Source organism: Xenopus laevis, chromosome 1L (genome assembly GCF_017654675.1).
Source record: "Xenopus laevis strain J_2021 chromosome 1L, Xenopus_laevis_v10.1, whole genome shotgun sequence".
NCBI lineage: Eukaryota > Metazoa > Chordata > Amphibia > Anura > Pipidae > Xenopus > Xenopus laevis.
The window spans coordinates 104,296,510-104,323,449 of record NC_054371.1 but is presented as its reverse complement, the minus strand read 5'-3'; the positions used below and the strand labels follow the sequence as shown (position 1 = coordinate 104,323,449).

Here is a 26,940-nt window from a genome sequence, read left to right as displayed (position 1 = left end):
CATATTTAGGATGTTTTTTCATGCTAGCTAATGCTATGTGGGAAATAAGATGCTAGAAAGTGGAAACTTCGAGGCAATTTTCAGCTATTTTATCGAAACAATTTTGGGAAAGCACTGTGACTCAGTAGTTTTAAGTAGAAAGATGGTTAGCCATTTTGGATATGTGTGAATGTGTACTTTCCAAAAATTTATGGGTGGGGGGGTAAATGTATTTTCGTGTTTTTTTCCCCCGTAAAAAATGCAGTAAATATGATGATTATTCTGTAGTGGAAGAGACTTCCGGGACAATTTCATTTTCGGGTCCCCAAATGCCACATACTTTGTTAATCCTATGCACCCCTGTGGACCCCTGGTATTAATATTTAGGATGTTTTTTTCTTGGTTCCTAAAGCTATGTGGGAGATGCAAACTTGCAAAATTAAAGTTTTGAGGTTATTTTTTCGAATTATCATACATTTTTATAGAAATCACTAAGTTCAGAAAAGCTTTGATGTTTGTTAATTAGGAGTAGAAAGACAATGTTACACATTATGGATTTGACACAATCTATACTTTTAAAAAAATTTATGGTTTCCTGGGGTAAACCTACTGCCATATTCGACTTTAGAAATTCTGTAATTTATTGCTGGGAGTTTTTGATCTATAGAAGTCAGAAATCTTCATAAAACCATATATACACTGTTGTGGTACCCACAAGATGCTAGACCCCCAGCAGTGTATACCAACCCTATATTGAAACATACCTTCATATTATGGGATAAACTCAAACATAAATATAAAGAAGGGCTTTGCTCAAATCCATCTCCATTTACTCCATTATTTTATAACCCAATTTTTCCTCCAGGACAAGACCCGCTCTCTTTTAGGTGGTGGTTGGACAATGACTTTTTCGATATCAACAGTATTACTCCATTTGGCAAAATCATCACTTGGGATGACCTGAGATCTAAATACTCTATTCCCTTGCGGGAACATTAACAATACTTACAACTTAGCCATTTTGTCCAAAACCACCGAGGTAAAACGTCAAATCCAAAGACCTTCTTTGAGTATCTCTGCGCTCACCCCCAGGATAAGGGACAAATATCCTTGATTGATGCTCATTTCCGCTCTTATGCCATTCCAGACAAGCATAAATATATGGAATGATGGGAGACGAGACTTAACGAGGTGCAGGAGAAGGCCCAATGGGAAATTGCCCTTGACAATATCAGGAAGGCATCTATTAATACGATTATTAAGGAAAATGCTTATAAGCTCTTATACGATTGGTATCTCACTCCGGCAAAGCTCAGCCGAATATGTCATTCCGAACCAACCTGCTTCAGAGGCTGTGATACAATGGGGGATAAAACATATGGTGGGATTGCACACTAATTTCTAAACTTTGGAAGGAAATATTTGCTCTTTTGAGTGCCATGCTCAACAAAACGATCAAACCCGATCCTTCGGCTTGCCCTTCTCACTTTCCAGGGAGTGCTTTAGCAACTAGATGCGCTATTGCCCACAAATGGATGGTGGGTACTCCTACAATACCAGAAATAAAATGTAAAATATGGTGGGTGTCCTCCATGGAAAAACTTACAGCAATGATCCATCATAACATGGACAACTACAATGCAATTTGGTCCCCATGGGTGACTTGTTGCGAGGCAGACTTACCTCCGTAGATCCGCCAGCATTGTCTCCGCCGCACTTCGCCAGGCGTAGATTAGTCAGGACATCGCAAATTCATGAAGATCCGAAGTTCCGCACAAGTTACCGATCATTTCCAAAGTTGCGCTAGCGAAGTTACGATGAACGGTCCGAAATTGCGCTATCGATGGCTAATATGCATACGGCGCCAAATTTTAATTTTAATGGACGTGTATGCAGCAGCGCATACAGAACACTACACAAACGCAGGGAAACATAATAAAAGTTTATTTAGGTGTTCTAATGCCCTTCACATGTGCCCACAGTATAGTTAAGTTGCCACAAATGAAGGGGGGAAAGTGAGCACCCTAAAAAATTTTTTTGATCTTTTTCAGCGTATCACCCATAAAACGACAGCGCTTTTTGGGACATAGAAAAAGTGTCAACTATTTTTGGACTCCTATCTACTCTATTGCACTTCGCCTGCTCTAACCTGGCGAAGTAAACTCTGGCGAAGGAGGTCACGTTGAGAAAAACAACAATGTTAGTAAATTTGCGTATTTTCGCCCCCTTCGCCAGAGTGCAACTTCGCCAGCGTTAGGGTGTGAAGTTACGCTAGCCTATCAGCATTGCTGGCGAATTTTTGCAAGGGTGACTGATACTAAATTTGCAAAATGACTTCACGATGCGGATTTTCACCAGCGTTAGCCACTTTGCATTTTAGTAAATTTGCCCCATAGTGTCACATGATGTACTTACTGTTTTACATGTGATCTTTACTCAGATTGTGGTACTGATTTATTAATATGCTTATTTGTTATAAGGTCTCAATAGGCGAGAGTCCTACCCTTTTCCCGCCACTCTTTTCCCTCTATCGTCCTTTCTTTCCTTTCCATGCTTTCTCTAAATTTCTTTCTTTCTCTTACAATCATATTTTCACAGTCCGGACATCAACATCTGTCACGAGTTGCTGAGATAACCTGTACCTTGTAATTGTCTGTTTTTCACTCTAACTCCTTTGCATGCTATATGGTTGGACTATTGAAAAGGTAAATAAAAAGTTTAAATAAAACCATATATACATCAAGGAAAATAAGTATTGAACACTTCAACAGTTTTCTCAGTAAATATATTTCTAATGGGAATATTGACATAAAATGTACATCAGATGACGGTAACAACCCAAGTAATCCAAACATACAAAGAAATCAAAACAAATAAATCCTAAAGCTTCAAGATGCCTCCTGCATGGAGAAACTAGTCGCATGCATTGCTCAGGTGTGATTTTGGCCATTTTTTCACCCAACTGTCTTCAAATCTTGAAGGTTCCGTGGGCCTCTTCTATGAACTCTGATCTTCAGTTCTTTGCATAGATTTTCAATTAGATTCAATTCACTGTGATTGACTGGGCCATTCTAGCAGCTTTATTTTCTTTCTCTGAAACCAACTGAGAGTTTCCTTGGCTGTGTGTTTGGGATCATTGTCTTGCTGAAATGTCCACCCTCGTTTCATCTTCAGCATCCTGGTAGATGAAGAATGTACCGGTACATTTCTCCATTCATCCTTCCTTTAATTATATGAAGTCTGCCAGTACTATATGATGAAAAACAGTCCCACGCCATGATGTTCCCACCTCCAACCTTCACTGTTGGTATGGTGTTTTTGGGGTGATGTGCAGTGTAATTTCTCCTCCAAATTTGGTCTCATCTGACCAGACTATATTGTCCCAGAATTTCATTGGCTTTTCCAAATGTTGTTCAGCAAATTTTAACATGCTTTTTATTCAGCAGTGGAGTCTTGCATGTTGAGGGTGGTGCCATATCGGTTGAGTACATTACTTATTGTTTTCTTTGAAACAATAGTACCTGCTAATTCAAGGTCTTTTGAAGATCTCTGTGAGTAATCGTTGACTCCTGGACAACTCTTCTAATTATTCTTTTGACTCTGTCAGAAATATTGTGGGGAGCATCTGGTCATGGCCAGTTTAGGGTGAAATTGTGTTCTTTCCACTTCTAGATTAAGGCCCCAACAGTGCTCACTGCAACATTCAGAAGCGTGAGAGAGCTCTTGCGCTTACACATCACAAGATGCTTCTTGTGTGATACCTTGGTAATGAGAAACCTTTTTATAGGCCATCAATTAGGACTTAACCAACTGATATTAAAATGATACTGACAGGGTATCGCTAAAATCTTCTTTGCATAGTTTAGGCTGTTTTATATATTGGTCCCATTTTTTTATTATTATTATATTCACTGTTAAATCATGTTAAGAGAAACAAAGGTCCTGGACCAGATGGTATTCATCCCAGGGTACTTAGCGAGCTTAGCTCTGTGATTGCCAAACCTCTTTACTTAATTTTTCAGGATTCATTGAGGTCTGGCATAGTGCCGAGAGACTGGCGAATTGCTAATGCGGTGCCTCTATTCAAAAAAGGATCCCGTTCTCAGCCTCAAAACTATAGGCCAGTTAGTCTGACGTCAGTGGTAGGAAAGCTTTTTGAAGGGTTGATAAAGGATAAGATACTGGACTTTATAGCAAATCATAATACTATGAGTGTGTGCCAGCATGGTTTTATGCGTAATAGATCTTGCCAGACTAACTTAATTTCTTTTTATGAGAAGGTAAGCAGGGACCTCGATTCTGGGATGGTAGTGGATGTGATTTACTTTGCTATACTTTGCTAAAGCATTTGATACAGTGCCACACAAAAGGTTACTGGATAAATTAAGGAATGTTGGCCTGGAACATAGTATTTGTACCTGGATAGAGAACTGACTAAAAGATAGACTACAAAGAGTGGTGGTAAATGGAACATTTTCTAATTGGACCAGTGTTGTTAGTGGAGTACCACTAACAGCCACCAGCTCTGTTATAGGTCCTTTGCTTTTCAACTTGTTTATTAATGACCTGGAGGTGGGTATAGAAAGTACTATTTCTATTTTTGCAGATGATACTAAATTGTGCAGAACTATAGGTTCCATTGTCACGATCGCCGCCCGGAGCTCCGGGCGGCGCGTCCCTCCTTGCCGGCGTCGCTCCCAAAATGGCGGCGCCCATGGCCGCCACGTGGGTAGCGGCGCCGGCGCGATGACGTCAGCGCGTCGACGTCAGCGCAAGAGCGTCAATGACGTCAGAATGGCGCCAAATTTGAAAATAAAAGCGCCAACTAGACGCCAGAATGGCGCCCAAGAATAGGAATACTTTCCCTAAAGTGTATCCTGGGTTTCCTGTGTGCCTTATTGCCAAATCTTGTTCCTGATCTGTTCCTTGACCCTTTGCCTGGACTTTGGACTTTGTTTGTATTCTGCCTGCCTGTGAACTCTTGCCTGATCCTGACTATTCTTCGTTTAACCCTTTGGACACCGCGACCTTGTTCCCTCAAGAGGGCTTCCTCCTTGATCCTGACAACCTCCCTGGAGGGAGCTCCCGGCTCCCTGACATTATTCTTGGGCCATGGATCCTTCTGAGGAAGCCACACCTGATGTCGGACGAGCACTCCACGGACTGGCATCCCGCATGGAGGACTACGAAAACCAGCAGGTTCGCATTGGGCAAGCACTCGATGTCCTGCTTGCTCGAGTGCCTTCTGCGCCCTCCGCTGCTCCACCTACTGGAGATCCCCCCATGGCGGCAGCCTCTATGAACGCAAGCTACCCGACAGGTGAGCCTCGCATTCCACCTCCCCTTCGCTTTAGTGGGGATCCACAAGCCTGCAGGGGATTTGCCACACAGTGCCAAATTCAATTTGAGTTCCAACCCACACAGTTTCCAAGTGAACGTTCCAAGGTGGGGTATGTGATGTCTCGATTGGAAGGCAAGCCACTGGAGTGGGCAACGTCTCTTTGGGAGAAGAATTCCCCGGTGACTTATGATGTTAAAGACTTTCTCCAAGCTTTTCGCATAGTCTTTGATGCTCCAGGTCGGGTCACGAACGCCCCTGCCTGTCTCTTGCAGCTCCGGCAGGGAAGCCGCAGTGTCAATGAGTACGCTATAGACTTCCGAACACTGATGGCGGAGACTTCCTGGTGTGATGACGCTTACAAGGCCGTATACTACCAAGGCCTATCCATCCGCATCAAAGATGATCTCGTCTCCAGAGAGACTCCTGACACCCTGGAAGGACTGATCGCTCTATCTATTAAGGTGGACACCCGCCTCAGAGAACACCAGGTGGAGAGAGAGCGCAGCAGACGATTTTCTCCCATGTTGGCCCCTCGCTTTCAAAGGCCGATTCTGCAAGCACCCGCTGTCCCTGTGACTCATGTGTCCACGTCTCCCCTGGAGGAACCTATGCAAGTAGGAAAAGCTCGCCTCTCCGAGCAGGAAAGACTCCGAAGACGTATGGCAGGGCTCTGTTTGTACTGTGGTGGGCGTTCCCATTTTGCCAACGCCTGTCCTGCCAAAGCCAAGAGTTTTGTACCCCGAGGTATGTCTCAGGTTTCTCATGTAGGGGGCATCACTCGAGGTCCTCAGGAGAAGTATCAAGAAAATTCACGCAGACTTCTCCTTCCTTTGCAGATTCATCTGGCAAGTAAGTCTATCTTCGAAAGGGCCTTCCTCGACTCCGGTGCGGATGGCAATTTCATGGACGCCTTCTTTGCCGAACGCATGAAGATTCCCCTGCTTCCATTGTCTTCACCCCTGCGAATTACCGCCATAGATGACAAACCCCTGGAGTTTGAATTCGTCACAATGTTCACGGCGGAACTATCTGTACAAGTTGGGGCGCTGCATCAAGAAAAACTTTCATTCTTCATCATTCCCTGTCCTTCTACTCCAGTAATATTGGGTCTTCCATGGTTACGTCTGCATAACCCCACCATAGACTGGTCCACTGGGCAGATCTCTCGTTGGAGTTTATTTTGCCTGCAACATTGCCTTCCGCCAAAACCCCTCGAGAAGGTGAATGTCTCCACTGCGGAACTAAAGACTTTGCCCTCCACTTACAAGGGATTTTCCGATGTGTTTTGTAAAAAGTCTGCAGAGTTCCTTCCCCCACATCGCTCCTATGACTGTCCGGTTGAACTCCTGCCAGGAGCCATGCCCCCCAGAGGGCGCACTTACCCTCTCTCTCCTGCTGAGACTACCGCTATGAAGGAGTACATCCAAGAAAATCTCCAGCGAGGGTTTATCCGCCCTTCTACCTCTCCTGCAGGGGCTGGGTTCTTCTTCGTGGAGAAGAAGGACGGAGGCCTTCGGCCTTGTATAGACTATCGGGGCCTGAATAAGATCACCGTGAAAAACAGGTACCCCCTGCCCCTGATTGCCGAGCTCTTTGACCAGCTGAAAGGAGCAAAGATTTTCTCCAAGTTGGATCTCCGGGGGGCCTACAACCTCATTCGCATCCGGGAGGGTGACGAATGGAAGACGGCATTCAACACTCGGGATGGGCACTATGAATATCTTGTCATGCCCTTCGGCCTATGCAATGCTCCTGCCGTCTTCCAGGAGTTTGTTAATGATGTGTTCCGAGATCTCCTAGGAAGGTTCGTAGTCGTATACTTGGACGACATCCTGATCTTCTCCAAGGACCTTGAAAGTCATCGCTCCCAGGTGAAGGAGGTACTCTCTCGTCTGAGGAAGAACTCTCTCTTCGCCAAGTTGGAGAAGTGTGTCTTCGAGGTATCCAAGATCCCCTTCCTAGGGTACATTATCTCTCCAGAGGGATTTGAGATGGACCCCGTGAAAGTGTCGGCCATCCAGGAGTGGCCTCTCCCACTGAGTACCAAGGCAATCCAGAGATTCATCGGATTTGCTAATTATTATCGACAGTTCATCCGGGGGTTCTCTTCCCGCATTGCACCTATCCTGGCCCTCATCCGGAAAGGGGGTAAACCAAGCCTGTGGCCTCCATCTGCCTTAGAAGCCTTTCAGTCCTTGAAAGAGGCCTTCACGTCCGCTCCTGTTCTCCGACATCCCAATCCCGCACTACCCTTCTGCATCGAGGTTGATGCTTCAGAAGTCGGAGCCGGAGCTATCCTTTCTCAGAGACACTCCACTGATGGAAAATTGCACCCCTGTGCGTATTTCTCCAAGAAGTTCTCATCCGCAGAGCAGAACTATGATGTCGGAAATCGAGAACTCTTGGCAGTCAAGCTTGCCCTTGAAGAATGGCGTCACCTCCTGGAGGGCTCTGAAATTCCTGTCCAGATTTACACAGATCACAAGAATCTGGAGTTTATACAGTCCCTCAAGAGGCTAAATCCCAGACAAGCCAGGTGGGCCCTTTTCTTTTCTCGATTTAACTTTGTTTTGACTTATCGCCCAGGTTCCAAGAATCTGAAGGCCGACGCCTTGTCTCGTAGCTTCACTCCGGTGGACCGTGACCCTGAGAGGCAGGAACCAATCATTCCACCAGTCAAGATCATTGCCTCTCTGTATCCCCAATTTGCCGACCAGATCTTGGCTGGGCAGTCCTCGGCTCCTCAAGATACTCCGATTGGCATGGCCTTCGTCCCTCCAGAACTTCGCCTGGCCATCCTGCAACAGACCCACTGCTCCAGGCAGGCTGGACATCCTGGTCCGGCCAAGACCCTTGAACTCTTGAGGCGCCTAGTCTGGTGGCCTGATATCCGCAAGGATGTAAAGGACTTTGTGGCTGCTTGTAATGTCTGTGCCACTTCTAAGCCTAGCCATTCCCGCCCCAGCGGGTTGTTACAGCCTTTGCCGGTTCCCTCTCGTCCGTGGACGCACCTCTCTATGGACTTTATTGTCGAACTTCCTCCCTCCGTTGGGAATACTGTGATCTGGGTTGTCATAGACCGCTTCAGCAAAATGGCCCATTTCATCCCTTTGAAGAAGTTACCCTCTGCGGTGGAATTATCCCAACTCTTTATTAAGTACATCTTCCGCCTGCATGGTTTCCCGGTGGAGATCGTCTCCGACAGAGGCACCCAGTTTACCGCCAAGTTCTGGCGTTCCCTATGTAAAGACTTGGGAATAACACTTCAATTTTCGTCTGCCTACCACCCGCAGACGAATGGGGCAGCTGAACGTGTGAACCAAGCCCTGGAACAGTTCCTGAGGAACCACGTATCCCTCTGCCAGGATGACTGGTCTGATCTCCTCCCATGGGCGGAATTCGCTCATAATAATGCTTGTCATTCCTCTACAGGGAGGTCTCCGTTCATGTCGGTGTATGGTCAGCATCCTCAAGCTTTTCCCCAAGACTTTGTGCTATCTGACGTCCCGGCTGCTGACGATTCCGCAGCCCATATGTCTGCTATTTGGGCTGCTACCAAGTTGAACCTAGAGAAGAGCGCTCTTGTTCATAAGACTTTCGCGGATCGTCGTCGAAGATCCTCTCCTCCCTACAAGGTGGGTGATAATGTCTGGCTCTCTTCCAGAAATATCCGGTTGAAGATACCATCTCCCAAGTTGGGTCCAAAATTCGTGGGTCCATTTCCCATCTTGGAGATAATCAACCCTGTGGCTGTCAGACTCCAGCTTCCACCAGAGATGAGAATCCCCAACGTGTTCCACGTGTCTCTGGTGAAACCCGCCATCACCAACCGGTTCTCTGGCGGTCAATCTCCTCCTCCTGCCATCTCTGTGGAGGGTCAACTCGAGTACGAGGTGGAGAAAATCCTAGACTCCAGGATCTCCAGAGGGTCCCTTCAGTACCTCATTCAGTGGAGGGGCTTTGGCCCTGAAGAATGCTCCTGGGAAGGACACCGTGATGTTCACGCTCCTCGTCTGGTGAGGGAGTTCCACTCCAAATTTCCCCAGAAGCCAAGTCCTGGTGGTCCGGAGGCCCCCCGTGAGGGGGGGGGTACTGTCACGATCGCCGCCCGGAGCTCCGGGCGGCGCGTCCCTCCTTGCCGGCGTCGCTCCCAAAATGGCGGCGCCCATGGCCGCCACGTGGGTAGCGGCGCCGGCGCGATGACGTCAGCGCGTCGACGTTGGCGCAAGAGCGTCAATGACGTCAGAATGGCGCCAAATTTGAAAATAAAAGCGCCAACTAGACGCCAGAATGGCGCCCAAGAATAGGAATACTTTCCCTAAAGTGTATCCTGGGTTTCCTGTGTGCCTTATTGCCAAATCTTGTTCCTGATCTGTTCCTTGACCCTTTGCCTGGACTTTGGACTTTGTTTGTATTCTGCCTGCCTGTGAACTCTTGCCTGATCCTGACTATTCTTCGTTTAACCCTTTGGACACCGCGACCTTGTTCCCTCAAGAGGGCTTCCTCCTTGATCCTGACAACCTCCCTGGAGGGAGCTCCCGGCTCCCTGACATCCATGCAGGATGCTGCCACTTTGCAGCAAACTGGAAAATGAGGTTCAATGTTGATAATTGCAAGCTTATGCACTTTTTGGCAGTGTGTTGGGAGTTTCCTTAAATGAGAAGGATCTAGGGGTTTTTGTAGATAACAAGTTGTTGAATTCTGGCCAGTGTCATTATGTGGCTACTAAAGCAAATAAAGTTCTGTCTTGCATAAAAAAGAGCATTATATCAAGGGATGAAAATATAATTATGCCTCTTTATAGGTCACTGGTAAGCCTCATCTGGAGCATGCAGTGCAGTTTTGGACTCCAGTCCTTAAGAGGGATATAAATAAGCTGGAGAGAGTGCAGAGACATGCAACTAAACTGGATAGAGGGATGGAAGACTTAAATTATGAGGGTAGACTGTCAAGGTTGGGGTTGTTTTCTCTGGAAAAAAGGCGCTTGTGAGGGGACATGATTACACTTTAATCATTAGAGGACATTATAGACAAATAGCAGGGGACCTTTTTACCCATAAAGAGGATCACCATACCAGAGGCCATCCCTTCAGACTAGAAGAAAAGAACTTTCATTTGAAGCAATGTAGGGGGTTCTTCACAGTCAGGACAGTGAGGTTGTGGAATGCACTGCCGGGTGATGTTGTGATGGATATAACAAACAAGGGAAAGTTGTGCTCACCACTAATTTTTAAAACCATAATGCACGGCCGGGTGATGTTGTGATGGCTGATTTTGTTAATGACTTTAAGAGCGGCATGGATGATTTTTTTGGACAGACAGAATATCAAAGGCTATTGTGACACTAAACTCTATAGTTAGTATAGGTATGGGTATGGGTATATATATTTTATGTGACAGTATGGAGGGGTGTGTGTGGATACTGGGTTATCATTTGGAGGGGTTGAACTTGATGGACTTTGTCTTTTTTCAACTATGTAACTATGTTTGCTGTTTTCTTGATTTATTTCCGTCCGACACCACAACCTGCCTTACGCTAACCTTGACGCAGTTCTTACTCTCCTCTGGGGAGCGTTGCTTGACATGCATGCAGACAGCATGCCCTTACACTGCCAGTGCAGTCGTTTCCTATTGGCTGCCAAAGTCACATGGTGTGGCCCAATGTGCGTTGACGTCACGCATGCATGAAGCAATAAGGGCAGAAGTGCTTCAAGTAAACAGACGCATAGGATTGGCTCTTGCGTTTTTTTTATTTTTTTATTAAAAGCATTGTCAGCGGGAAGCATGGAATGAAAGATCCAAAATGGCTACCTCAAAGGCAGAACACAAGATCGCCTCGTATAGGTAAGAGAATTATCAGCACAGTAGCCATGCTTACAGCATTACCAACCCACTGGCAGGATGAAAAAAAGATTGGTGTCAGAATCGCTTTAATTTGCACTGATAAGGGCAGGATTCCTTTCTAAATACTAACAGATTTCAGCAGGTTTCTTTGCTTTCTGTGCCTTCTTAAATGAGCATAAAATGTCTGGTACTGAGTGCAAATAAAATGCAAAATTCTGCTGGCACTTAAAGGGTTACATTTTAATTTTTTTTCTACATATATATTTATACATATATTTATATTTGTGTAGAATACAACACACTCATAATAACAGACAGCATATTTTACTGTGCACAGCATCCCACTTACGCATTTACACAGAATTTTGCATAGATTATATGTCATTGACATCTGTCCCTGATTAGTAAAGTGCCCTCATTTCTTCTCTGGAGAATGATATGGGCACACAGTCCTGCACTCTGGCAATCAGCATACAATAATCTCTGTAACTGCAGTTTGCCAACTATAAATTATTGGGTAGTGTTGGAAACATTTAAAAACAAACACAAACTAATAACACATTCATTCACACATACACAAATATACAAGCATATAGTGCACAACCCTTTGGCTGTATCAAGGTTACAGACATATGAAAACATGTTGTATCAGTCATTCAGCTATGGCTTCAAGACATAGGTCTGCATCCCAAATAAGACGCTAACTGACCTTCAAGCTAACCTTTCAGGAGTATTGAGGGGAGCAAACAGCCATTCCCCATATCTCACCCTATCTGGCCTTTTGGCTGGACACCCCCTACAGGAGACAGTATGGAAACCATTGATATTGTGCACATGTCTGTAGTAACTGCCAGAGGAGACAAGTATAAGGTAAGGGCTCAGGCACTTTGTTAATTTTTCTACTGGACTAACAGGAACATCTCCTTGCATCTGCTGACAGCTCACCTAAGTTTGGTTTAACCTAGTGGTACAAGCAACAGCGATACATTGCAGGGGATGGAACATTAGAAGAACATAGAAGATGGTTATTATTAAAATGCAAATCTTATCAATTTCAAGGAGTCTCTCATGTTGTAATTTAGCCAGAAAAAATATAGAGCTCAATCAGTCCTTACAAATATTTTTCACTTTTAACATATTTTTACTGTGCCATTCACCAGTGGATATTTTTAAGCTACCACTTTTATGTGCTGCATATTGATGAAAGCTAAATATCAATTGAAAACAACATTTTCGCAAGAAAAGCACAAAAACATTTCCATCAAAAACAGGATAACACAAACTGACAAGTAGAAAAAATCCTGATAGTAAAATACTTTGTGCTTCAGATGCAGTTAATTACATTTCAGTAGGTGGGCTATGTTTAAACAGTATGCATTAATACTCTGTGTGGTTATGGTTTAATAAACACAAGATCAAAGCTTACAACTACTCCATCTAAACAGCCTCACACAGGCACGGAAAAAGCTAATTAGGACCTGGGTCCCAGCTTGAGGTCATCATCACTTATTTAGATGAAAGCATTTGCTGGGTAATGATCTTCCCAGTCATTCAGCATTCTTCCTATTCTCTGTACAACATAAGTGAGCAAGTCATGGCCTCTCACATGTGAAGCTGACAAATATTAAATACGGATTTACATCACTGTAAATTGATTGCACACTACAATCTTCATTCCTTTCAAGTGCCAATGACCAAACATTCTGTAAGCCTTCTCTAAACACTACCAGCAATATATTATAAACTGCATATCACTGGAAATGAGAAACAAACAGCTTTTCCAGTGAACCTGGTCCTTACAAATGTACAGGTATAGGATCTAGCAGCCAGACCACCTTTCTGTGATTTGGATTTCCATGCCTTAAATCTGCTAAAAAAAACAGCTTAGTTACCATAAAATACAAGGTACTGTTTTACTATTACAGAGACAAAGAAAATAATTTTTAAAACTTAGAATTATTTGCTTAAAGTTGACTCTATGGGAGATGGACTTCCTGTAATCCAGAGTTTTCTGGATAAGGAGTTTCCAAATAAGGTATGTCACATAGCGGTGGCGTTTGTCGGTCATGTCAAAGGATTTACCATAATCCTCAAACATGTCCCTATAAACCACATGAATAAGTGATATAATAATGTTTATAATTAATTCTGAATAAGAAAGTGACAAATTGGATGTAATGTTAAGATGATATACCTTTGGAATCAGAATTGATATAACCAGAATTTAGTTTGAGAAAAACTGTGAAATTGGATGAGATTCATGTGTTACTTCAACTGCTATTTAACTCGATTTCTGAGAACTGTATAATAACTTATTTCATATGGAGTTCATTTCAATAACTTGTTTACAGGTAATTCAAAATCAGGATCCTGGAATACACCAGTAACTTTAATAAGCAATCTTTTGAATGTACAATATAAACCTTAAACCTTTTGGAAGACAACTTGTAATTGACATAGTTTGATCCCTCGGTGTATTGCGTAGCCCTTGTCTAGTAGCCCATAACAGTTGATATGAAGGTAACATTTACTAGAAAGGAAAGAAAACATCTGGTTTGCAATTATGAGTAGCCAGACTTGCAGCAAACTTTGAGCCTTTTATTACATTTACCCATAGGGATTCCTTCTAAATAGATTTTTTATGCAGGGCTGTGCCTGTGTTTCTGTAGCATCAAACTGTGTGTATTTAACTTCTCCAACTCTGTAAAATGGAATATTCAAAAATATGCTTTAGAGAATTTAGCATATACACAGTTAAGCAGTCTCTTATTAATGCACATGCTGGTATCCATAAAATCATATATCAGTAAACAGATTATATTTGCAGACTTTCCTGGGGTGCTATAAAAGGTAACATCAGTGTTATAGTCAGGAAATAGCTTATTGATCTCCAGGAATAAAGATGAATCAGGATAAATCAGTTTTGTTGTTATAGACTCTCTACACATTATGGTTTGGTTCAGTAGTACATTTTTATATCACAGCATTATTTTATAAGATCCAACTGTACAGTGCTGTCCATTTGTATTTTTATTACCCGCAATGTCCTTTAACTTCAGAAATGCAAATCTAGTGACCGTTGTCTGTTAAAAGGAAAATTATTTCATCAAACTAACCTCTCCATTATTTTATGTTTAGTAATGACCTGGATATGGCAGTGTGTTGGGAGTTTCCTTAAATGAGAATGATCTAGGGGTTTTTGTAGATAACAAGTTGTCTAATTCTGGACAGTGTCATTCTGTGGCTACTAAAGCAAATAAAGTTCTGTCTTGCATAAAAAAGGCATTAACTCAAGGGATGAAAACATAATTATGCCCTGGTAAGGCCTCATCTGGATTATGCAGTGCAGTTTTGGACTCCAGTCCTTAAGAGGGATATAAATGAGTTGGAGAGAGTGTAGAGACGTGCAACTAAACTGGTTAGAGGGATGGAAGACTTAAATTAAGAGGGTAGACTGTCAAGGTTGGGGTTTGTATTCTCTGGAAAGAAGGGGCTTGCGAGGGGACATGATTACACTTTACAAGTACATTAGAGGACATTATAGACAAATAGCAGGGGACCTTTTTACCCATAAAGTGGATCACCGTACCAGAGGCCACTCCTTCAGACTAGAAGAAAAGAACTTTCATTTGCAGCAACATAGGTGGTTCTTCACAGTCAGGACAGTGAGGTTGTGGAATGCACTGCCAGGTAATGTTGTGATGGCTGATTCAGTTAATGCCTTTAAGAAGGGCTTGGATGATTTCTTGGACAGACATAATATCAAAGGCTATTGTGATATTAAATTCTATAGTTAGTATAAATATGGGTATATAATTTATGTGTAAAAAGTATGGAGTGGTGTGTGTATGGATGCTGAGTTTTCATTTGGAGGGGTTGAATTTGATGGACTTTTTCTATTTTCAACCCAATTTAACTATGTAACTATTCCAAACAAAGCAGTCTGTATTTGTAGTTTGGAATTTCACTGAATTTATTTCACTAGTTATTCCCAAATTTATATTATGATAAAAGGCCACAACATATATATATATATATATATATATATATATATATATTCTTCTGCCTATAAAGGTTAAGTGGGTCTCCCATAGAAAACTGCAACTCAACAGGTCTATCAGGCCCAGCTTTTATACAGATCTTTACTTAGATGTCTTACAATTGTGGTTTACAAAGATGAATGTTTTTCCATTTTATAATGGTAAGCAAATGATATCTTGCTATGTCACAAAGAAATATTACTGTAACTGGCAATTTTATGACTGTAAAATCAGTTACTGGTGTAACAGATCCTCACCCTGGTGGTGTGGCGGGAATGCCCGCCATCCTGCTCCTTCCATACCGGCTTCCTAGTGCGCGCCGCAAATGGTATTTTAAGGGACATTTTTTCTTTAGTCATTGCCTGTGATAGGTTTTGTTCCTGGTGCCTTGTACCTTGTGCTGAAAAGCTTCTAGTCGGTTTGATTCCTGTGTTTGACCCTGCCTGGCTGTTTTGACTACTCTGATCTCTGGAACCTGACCCTTGCCTGAAACCAACCTCGATTCTGCTTAACCCTCCTGATTGACGTTCTGGTTTGACCTCTGCCTGTTATTTGACTCCGATTCTGCCTCATCCCATCTGATTGATTACCCGGTTTTGACCCTTGCCTGTCTGACGATTCTAGCTATCTGCCTGCCTCGACCCGGCCAGTCTGACCACGAATCTGTCTTATCCTGTTGTACCGCAACCTTCGGCCTAACTGACTTTAAAAACTGTCGTGCCCCTTTGCTTGCCAGTACACCTCGCCTTGCTCCTCTCGAAAAGTCCAGGTGGCATCTGAGTATGCTGAGGGCTCCTCCGGAAGCCAAAGGTGGTCACATTACTGGTAGCTTGGCACTAGTTCTGGTTTAGGGTGCCGACCATGACAACTGGACTAGATTATGTCTAGTATATTTGGTAATCATCTTTTGGAGTGTGAGGTCACATATAACTGCAATCTGACTATCTTTGCCATTTACATCTGCGCCTGTTTAAAAGGTGAGAAGCCAGGTTGGGGAAAAGTCATAGAAAACTGTACTCTGTTAAATGTACTGTACATTCATTTTTATCACTTACTTAGAGGTATTTTCAAGTATTGATCGTACTTCTTGCGCCTGTTCTTTTCCAAAGTAGACCACAGTAAGGTGAATTCTTCCATCCTGGCGAATGCACACTTCTCTGCAATAAATAAAGCACAGTCAGATTCCTAATAAGCTCATAAATTAGGGGTGGGAAGGGGAATATTTTTTACTTCCTTGTTTAGTAACAAAAAGTCAGGCGATTTCCCTCCTCTGCCCCTAATTTGCATATGCAAATTAGTATTCGGATTCGGTTCAGCCTGGCAGAAGGTTTCGGCCGAATCCTGCTGAAAAAGGCAGAATCCTGGCCGAATCCCGAACCGAATCCTGGATTCGGTGCATCACTAATTCGTATTCATAGATTGTTCAAGGATCAAGGATTATCGTTGAGAAGGTGATTGTGAATATATCAGACTATAACGTTTAGAGACTCCAACAGAAGTGTATACCATGCAGTGTGATAAAGTTTCACGGCATATATTGAGTTCAGCAGCTGAGGGACCAATCTTTTACTCAGCTAGTAAATTCTTTGCTGTAAGGCTGGAGACCAATATTGCAAAGAAAAATACATTCTTTGGCTTCTAAAACTTTACCAAGATTACTATATCTGTTTTTGTGCTACAGTATGTTGAGGATGTTACTACACAATATATGTATGCATGTTTTTTTATCTATACAGTACTACATGTGTTTCACCACTGTACTTTAAAATTATATATTAATAGAACAGATGGGGAACAATATAATAATATAACTTATACTTGTACTTGTACTTGTACAAAAATACAATTCAATTTAAGAATAAGTGCAAAGTGCAAGAGGAAGTTGGTCCTTGATCCTTACAGCCTGAGTGGGTCTTATTCAGTTATTTAAACATGGTTTATGTAACCTCATGTTACAAAATATTATGGCAACCAATCAAACACAAAACAAGCAATTGTCTTCATATTTGTACCTGGGCAATAATCCATGGCAACCAGTAAAATTTGTGTTTTTACTGTTCTACCAGTAGTGGACTAAAAATAGTTACTTACTGATTGGTTGCCATGGGTTACTGACCAGGCGCAAACGTACCAGTGTTCGTATAAGAGCCCCATTTTGTGCTCTCAATCCTTCATTGGCCATCCACGCCTTACTTTGGAGTCAGCCATGGGCTGATTTATTTTTTTAACTCTAAAGGCCCTTTTATGGATTTTTAAACACTGCTATGTTAGGTGAATATTAAATATTTTTCACAGAGAGCAGGCTTTACCAATGTGTATAACATTCTCAAATTGAATACAGAATTCAGTGAGTAATAACAAGAAGACCTTGATAAAAAAAATGTAAATCCCAGGTAGGTTGCTGAGAAAGTGACATATGAAATTGAATCAATACTGGGTTGTAGTGATGGGCAAATTAATTTTTTTGACGACAACTAAATGGGACACCAATTGACTTTAATGCGCATAAAATGTCGCCGTCTTTGGAATTGTCGACGGCATAAATTTTGATGCCTGCGTTTCGCTAATTTTTCACCATTTCGCAAATTTCCCCGCGAAAATACCTTAATTGGGCAGAATCAATTGCACCAATGTCTCATACAAGAATATAATTTTTATCATTAAAGGGGTTGTTCACCTTTAAGTTAACTTATAAAGGCTCATTTATACCCACATGCATAGTCTGCAATGTGTGTTTTTCCCACAGTGATTTGCACCTAAAACCACTTTCATTAAATGTACTTGCATTAAATGCCTCCTTGCACTTCTGTATAGTTGCACTCAGTGCTGCTCAGTCCTTCCTGCCTTCAATTCTGAATTGGGAGCTACTGCCCCTATTGAAGTAGGGGAACCCTTGAGCCAACACTACCTCCAGTAGCTCAATGGTAACCTACATGCTGTCTGGGATGATCCTGGCAACTCTGCCACCCTACCCTCAACTTTTTGGCGCCAGAGGGGGTCCAAGAAGAACATGTGCAATTGAGTTATTTTTTTCAAATTGGACTTAATTGTGGAAAAACATTGTGCATTGGGGGAAAAACATGGCCATTGCACTCAAACTAGTACTCAATGGGCCTTGGTAAGAAAATGAACCCTACAGTATGATATAGAATGAACAGTAGCTCAAGCAGATATGTTCATTCCTTTTATGTATCCAAACATAAGAGAAGGAAAGCTTCCATGAGCCTTTTAATCTACAGTGAATTCTTGCATGGGAAATAGTTATACACATTCATATTAGTGGAACCAAGGTTTTTAAAAGGAATATAAATTTCTATTTTGTTTGAAAACGTTTATATTTCTGTAAAACATTCCTTCCTGCTCTGATTTATAATAAAAATGTCTTTATTCTCTTTAGAATGGCACAAGCATTCAATTCAGTTTTCCTACAAAATAAACAAGCTTCGGTCTAGTTGAAATGTTTAGCATTCCGGGGTTCTTATTGCCCTTGACTTGAATTTATTTAAAATACCATTTATGTCTTATCTTAACCCAGCTACACTCTTTGGTGTTATGTGCTTCATTTGTATTTGCTCTGACAGCAAACATCTTTTTTCTTCTTTGATTTGAAATTATGTCACCAAGAAGCTTAGATTAGCATGACAGTCCTCAATAGGAACATTCACTGTTCTGAGTCTCAATGAGCCAAAAAATGTTGTGTCAAGTAAGACTAATTTAACACTCTTTTTGTTTCCTGTCCAAATTTTGAGTTTGTAATAGTTTTTCTATTTGTATAATTAAGAAGTGTACCCTTTAAAGACAGTAGGGGTCATTTATGACAGCAATTCACCATATTTTTACCCACAATTCCAGTGTCAATATAATCACACAAGGAGTATATCTCAGACAATTGCGCTGATGCATCAAAATTAATAACATTGTGTTGTGTGATTGTGCAAATAGGGTGCAAGTTGAAGATAAAATGTTCGTAGTGGGGATGGTGTCACTTTGACACTTGCACTTACATGGTGTTAGCATTTAATTCTTTGGCCACAAGTCTGCTGCACCTAATGATGTGTCAATACGCAAACTTGTGTATGATTTAGCAGATGGATCAGGAGGAATGCCCTGGTTTATGCACAACTATATAAAGTGCAAAGAAGCCTGTTTGGATCCAAATACTTTAAATGAATAGCATTAATACGTGCAACAACTTGAGTCCACTTTCAGAGCTGGATTTATACATGCAGAGCTCCTAGGCCGGGACCTCCCTGAGTCCTCCCTTCATATGCGTGAGCACACATGTGCAAGTTTTATCTCGTCAGCAAATCTCCCACGTCCCCAGTGCTTCTGAACGCATTGTGATATTGCTAGGTAGCATGCCACCCTTCTACAATTCTGCTGCCAAAGGCTTGGGCCTTTGTGGTCTTTCCACAAATCCAGGCCAGTCTAATGTTTTAATGTATTTAGACCACCTTACTAATCAAATAATGACTTTATATTACCTATGCCACACTCTTGTTTAGGGTCCTAGTGTATGCTTAGTGTAGGCTCATTTATCAACACTGGGCCTATTTTCACCTGCCCAATAATCCATTGCAACCAGTAAAATTTGTGTTTTCCCTGTTTTACCAGTAATGGACTGAAAAAAAGTTTGCTGAGAAAGAGACATATGGAACTGAATCAATACTGGGTTGTCTAGATCACCCAAAATACCCTAATTGGGCAGAATCCATTGCAATCCATTGCAACTGTGCCTGGAGTTGGGCAAAGGAAAGGTGGCAACCCTAACTGTGATACAACACACTGAAAGCAGCCTGTCTCTTACTATTACCTTTACTGCATTTCCTGACCACTCAAGCCATTAAAACTTTAAATCATTAGCCACTTCTAATCCAACTATTTACCACAATGCCATACGTTTCGCATGAAGACGAGCTGATATTGCTACAGTAAGGATCCTATCACATTAACACATGTTATGGTTAATATCATCTGGAACATATACACCTGTCTGTATGTTTTGGGAGTGATGGAGGAGATTGTAATACCCAGAGTAAATCCAAACAGAGGGAACATACAAACGCCTTGCAGATAGTGCCCTAACTGGAATTGATCCTCTGAACCCCATCTTTGCATAATAGAAATGCAAACTACACATTTACACATAATTATTTTCAATTATTTTATTTTAAAATAATTGATAATAGAAATGAGGTGTCTTTTGAATTAACTTCTGGGTAACCATGGGGCTCAGGCAGTAGTTTAATAGCTGACTCTAGTGGCATTATGGATCTGTGACAAGGGTGGAACAGTGATGTAAGAAGGGAACAAGCATGTCCACAAGCTCGTATTTATACACCATGAAAACGTAACTTTTATTACTGATAAATAAGATAAAAAAGTCCAGTGACAATTAAAACATGGTTAGGACCGGGGAGATGGATTAACTTCGGGTAGTGGGCTTGTGGTACGGATACGTGGTAAATGTATGCTAGTGGAGGTCACCCCAAAAAAATCTGTTTAAACACTATTCAGTAATAAATATGGGGGTAATCGGGGTAGTAGACTACATGAATTGTTATACAACATAAAATTGCCCCCTTAGAAGCACATAACCCAAAGGGTCAGTTGGGCCTAAATCGGTGGGGTTGTGTAAGTCGCTTACTTAGTTAGCACCCCCGATGTGTACAACATTAGTATGGGTAGAGGTGCTGCTAATCGTTGGAGAGGCAGGCTTGGTAAATGCCAGAGCTTGTGTCTCTATTGGAACAACCCTGTTGTGCAGCCCTTGGTCAGCCAACCCCTTCATCCACAGCACAACCCTCCCAATTGGCAGATATCTGCTCTGATATGAGCGTTGAAGCTTCCACCTGAAGCAGTACCTAGTAAACCAAACCCTTCACCCACAGCGTAGCCCCCCCCCCCCCAATTGGCAAAGCTGCCTTAAATTACAATTGGCAAAAGTTGAGTTAACTTAAGGCAACTTTTTCCAATTACTAACAATAATATCAGTATTTCTGAAGAAATACACTTTCTTTCATAACTGCATAATACTGTACTAGCTATCATGTATCGTTTAAATGAGAATGAAAGGCATTTATATAAATTATAAAATTCTGCTAACAGAAGTTAAGTGGCTATACTGCATGTACAGTATGCCTGTAACAGATACCTGCAAATGGAGCAGTATTAGGGCATCTGTGTATTATGGTTCAGGAGGTAGTCTTCTCTAAGCGGACTGAGTTATATAAATCCTTTTTTTCAACTTTAGAGAAGAGATGAGCAGCACATGGCTTTCTGGACCTCAGTGAACCACATTATTTATCACCACCTGATATCAGGTGTGGATGGAATGTGAAGGATGCAGTTCATCAGTATCGGGAAGGTCCACAGTTGCTCTGCTAAGTTTAAATGCTCTTTAGGAAGGAGTAATTATGATTGCCAGTGCCCGAGTACTCGTTGAGAATTTCCTGCATCGCCAACACATCCACTGATAAAATCAAGTAAAAGAACTATTATTGTTACCTAACAACCCAGCTCAGAGTTGAAACTAGGCCATACAGCAACAGAAACTTTGGCAATTACCTAGTAAAATAGAGTACTGTATGTCAGGGGTTTTAGATAATAGTCTAAATCAATAATTAATGATTATATTGGGCAGATTTAGACACATGATTAACATCTGCAGATGAGGCAACTTCAGTCTCTTAGTAATAACCCATATCTTTTGTGATCTTTCACACAAACAGGCAGTGCAAAGGAAGATGTTAGAATCCAGATTTATTATAGTCCTAATCACCCAATGCTTTAAAACAGATTTCATTGAAGCACACTGGTTTCACCTGCTGTTAATCACATCCTCTATCTGAAAACTTGTCAATATAAAAATAAATCTGCAGATTTGTTTAGTTGGGTTATGATTAGATGTTTCCCTTGGTACTTACACATTTTCTCATCAAGCAGCAATTACCATTTTTATTTTAAGAGAACCACACAAATTAAAATATAGGTTAATTTAAAAGGTGTAGTAACCCCTTACAGTTAGGCCAAGCAGGTATATAATTTGAAATTGTTAGGAAAGAAAGAAAGAAATGAGAGCTATTAAATATTCACACCATACAACTAAGTATATAATCAGTAATTTGGAAGCGAAGTTCCTGGTGGGAGGGGTGTCAGACATAGCTAGGCAAACTGGGAGTCCAGGCAGTTCTGTAGCTACATATGTCCAGCACTCCATTAGAAAGGAGCCCAAATGATGACTGCTGGTAGGACAGGGCAATGGTTTGGCACAGGGCAATTACTGTTGGTGTTGTTAGCTTGGTTGGCTTCTTGCTGTTTGTTTCTTTTAACGTAGTCAAAGAGTGGCATGATTGTTGGAACCTATTTTAAAGTGGCAGCACGGAGATTGCAGCAGCTTGGCTCTTTTTAAATACACCATGACACACCATAATGGTATGTTCCTTCATTTAAACAGTGTTTACCAAATGCATCAGTGCCTGTGCTTGCAATAAAGCTTTCACATTAAAGCTTCCTCTCCAAGTCTCAGTTCTTGTGCGTTGTGTTGTCTGTAATCACAGTAGCCTTTACACGGATTTGGCAGCTGGTGTAACAGACTGAGATCTCTCAAGGTTCTGAGAGGTAGCCTTGATGTTAAAGATTTATTGGGACTTCTTGCACAGAGCACTGACCCTGAAGCAAACGTCCTAGCCTTGCCAGCACAACAATAAACCTGGAGCAATAATTCCCAACATAAATTTATGCACGAGAAGATGTTTTTTGCATGTAACTCACATATTATCACATATGTTTAGGAAAACATGAATTTTTTTGGCAACATATATATTTTACATTTATGCACTAGAATAGTGTTTACATAAAAATAAACAACATTGTGTTCATGGGGCTGAACTAAATATTTATTTTAAATAAGCTTGCTTTATGAGGTAAAGAGGGACAATAGTACAATTTGGTATATTAAAAAATACTAAATATTGTTACCCTACATCTTTGCCTCCATTACACTCATACTGACTGTCTTGTCTAAAGTAATACAGATTGGTTTTATAATTGTATTTTTTGCAAGCTTATGGGCAGGTATTTTGAGATGCTAGCAATATAAACTGGCCATTGCTACTATAACAGCTTCCATTCTCCTGGCAAGGTTGCCACAAGATGGATTTCTATGGCTGTTTTGGTTGAAGTTGGTTCTGTGTATGAGGGCATTATTGTGCTAAAACAGAAAAGGAGAATCCCCATACTGTTCCAACAAAATATGAAGCACAGAATTGTCAGGAATACCATTGTACCCTGTTACCTAGAGTTTGCCTTTACTGGGACTATAGGCCAGACCCAGACCATGGAACAGTAGCGTCACTAGAGGGGGGCAGGCCCTGGTGCGTGACGCGCAGCCGGGCCCCGCCCCCCTTCCGTACGGCCGCATTTGTTTATTAAATTATTTTAAGGCCACTGTTCGTTTTAAATTATGTTGCTGTGTAACATGTTGGCACTATATAAATAAATGATGATTATTTCTATATTTTCTTATTTCACTGGGGATTGGTGATCCATGCACTGTTTTCATATGGTTAAACATGATATTACAAACTAATTGCTGTCACAATGGCTGGCATCTGGTCTACAGTGTCTATAATAAATGGTATTTTTTGATGAACATACGGGTTACATTTTGGGACAAAGATCTGAGATAAACATACTAATAAAGTTTTGGCCAATGTGGTCATGGTGTCCTTTATTTATTTATGTTATTTATGTGTTATGAGGGGAGAATATGTGTTTGCCTTCCGTAGTTCTAGAGCACTGACACCAAACAAAAGGCAATAAGAGTGCAATTGCTTTGTGACTACAGGGTTCTAGCACTCACAAACTAGTACATTTTAATGATGAGGTCAAGAGTCTCCTGAGTGAACTTTATATTTAAAACTTTTAAAAAATTTTAAACTTGTTAAAATTACAAAAAGAAAATATTCAAACCTGAAATTCTGCATGAACTGCTGAAATTTGTCTGCTCTTTTTGCCAGAGGCACAATAATATTCATAATGACTTTGGCCATGTTGAGTCTTTCATTTTTCACTTTCATGATTGGTCCAAATGGACGGAACAGAACAAGACGTTTAAATTCCTGGCTTTTCTCTCCTTTGAAAGTTAATTCATAAAGTGTGCCTTTATCTCTTTCTGTTCTGTAGATCCCTGCAAAGTAAAATAATGGAATGTAATCAGTATGTCATTTGCCAAGGGAAAGGTGTGTTAAATTTAAAATATACAAATACCATATCATTTAATAAATAGACATATGTATCTAGTTGTTAGGGCCACAATTAGAAACCACTTGACACTATGGGGCATATGATTATACATTTTGCTTCTGTGAGGATACAGATCTATAACTCATGTACAATGCAGGAAAAACAAGAAAAAAATGCTGGCCTGTCAGTTAAACATTGAAAAGATTAGCTATGGCATGTGCACTGACAGGAAGAACAGGTTATTAACGCAGTAGATCTGGTCTTTCGACATCACTTTGTATTTACCTCTAATTTAGTAGTTGAATAACAGTTACACAGGTCAATAAAAAAACATCTAGTTGCATAGAAACAGCATAAATCAGCTTGAAAACTCGGAAAAACAGGCACTTATATAATATTTACCATATCAGAGATGACTGGTAACAGTTTAATATCAACTTTTTTCACATCTGAAAAATTACTTTTCTAATGCCAAACTGGATACAAAGACACAATTTATTTTGCATACCCACTTAAAATGCAAAAATATCTAATTCAAGACATTTTAGGCCAAGATATACGCCTTACTAATGACCAATTATGTCCAGGTATTTCCTCCCACCATTTCTAAGTGCATGATTCTGAACCCTAAATACCTGAATACCTAAATCGGTGAGCTGGGGAGTAGATTTTGTAATATTTTTAGTAATATTATATGATTTGATATATTTTTCTTAATTCAAATGTCCACCCAGCACCGTTCCTGATGCTGCCCCATAGGAGCACTGTGCATACAAGCACTAGGGGTTGATTAACGTACAAATAGCGAATGGTGTAAATTTATAATATATAGCACAATTTGCAAGGCCACAACTATGATTGCACTTAATAAATAAGTATCTTCAGAGGTGACATCCAATAAAATCAATCTTTTATTAGCCTTGTAGCTAGACAATGTCATGTCACTAGCCCCAATTTCTAAAGACACGTAAAGTCCAAATGTATTATTACTGTTGTTATTATAACTACCATGTAGGGGCTATTCAGTCTTTATGGCCACTCTGAAGCACCCTATCCCTTGCCCTATCTGGCGTATACATTGAACATACAGATTACATACCATACAAAAACGAATAAATGATACAAGAGATAGAGGTAGAGGTATAGAGCTTGCAATATTTTTATGATAGTGCTGGGAAAAGTAGTTTTATTTAATTTTGAAATTTTAGTAATATCTGTGTTTACAGAACTGGGCTGATTGCCAGTAAAATTTAACACATTTAAATAGACTAGGCTATAAAAGTAAAGACAGACAGGAAACAACTCAACATAATTTTTAATGTAATTTTATGTGAAACTGATATATTTAATAACTAAAGACTGCCTTACACTACTTAAATAGACATTACACAGAAAACTGAAATATTTTAATACAGAAAATGATAGGATGTTTTTTCTATATGCCTTCATAATAAGCACTTATCCACTTAAAGGAAAACTATACCCCCCAAACAATGTAGTTCTCTATAAAAAGATATTTCATAAAACTGCTTCATTTTAATAAACCATTTTCATGATAATATACTTTTTTAGTAGTATGTGCCATTGGGTAATCCTAAATAGAAAATTTCCATTTTAAAAAATAAGGGCCACCCCCTGGGATCGTACGATTCACTGTGCACACAAACACACCAAATGAAACAAATTTGATAGGTCACATGAGCCAATTAAAATACAGAGTTGTGTCTTTTGCTTCCACACTTGTCCCTGTTACAGTTAGAGCTGTGTCATTTCAGGTCAGGTGATCTCTGAGGCAGCACAGAGACCATCACAAAATGGTGGTCCCAGTTTTTACATAAATATATATTCCAGTTTGGTAAGATTCTTTCATATGCCACTTAATTTGATATAAACTGTAGCTTAATTTGATAAAAAATCTGTTGCTTAAGTATTCATTTTGGGGGTATAGTTTTCCTTTAACAGTTGCATTTTCACAAACATTCACATTAAATGAATGTGAAGAATAAAGACAGGACTGTCTACAATTTTTTTCTAATGCAAATCAGGATATGCATAGATAAATACACATCTCTGGAAGGAAGTTATATCTGATTCTTTACTTACTAGATTTCCATGGGGAGTATGTTAAATCATGTTACAAGGATAAATGTCCAACATAAAGTTTAGTAAGAAAGCATGCATGAATAATTTATATATAGCCATATATACAATTGAATAAGGATTACAATAGGACAATATTACTTTTGACAAAATGAAGTCAACCTCACTAGATTACTGTTGGTGGCAGAAAAGGAATTTTTATCTAAATATTAACTAAGCAAGTTAGTTTTCATTATATAATATATTCCTTGTTTGTTCTTATCCACATGGAGTAGGAAATCTAGCACAACTAATAAAAGGAAGTCTGCTTGCTGGATCACACAATGGGTGCTTTATATATCTCAGACATCTGTGCGAGTTGCCTTAAAATCCTGAGATCACAAAGCAGGA

General features: G+C 40.8%; 1 protein-coding gene across 1 annotated transcript in view; it reads right to left on the bottom strand.

Moving 5' to 3' along the window:
- The window catches only part of csgalnact1.L (chondroitin sulfate N-acetylgalactosaminyltransferase 1 L homeolog), a 221,106-nt gene that overhangs the window by 33,000 nt on the left and 161,166 nt on the right, over positions 1 to 26,940 (bottom strand). Inside the window, exons 5-6 of the mRNA XM_018254269.2 lie at positions 24,178 to 24,394; positions 16,260 to 16,361 (exon numbers count right to left, since the gene is read on the bottom strand). Of these exons, the coding sequence (XP_018109758.1) occupies positions 16,260 to 16,361; positions 24,178 to 24,394 (319 nt within the window). The remainder of the gene's footprint in view (positions 1 to 16,259; positions 16,362 to 24,177; positions 24,395 to 26,940) is intronic.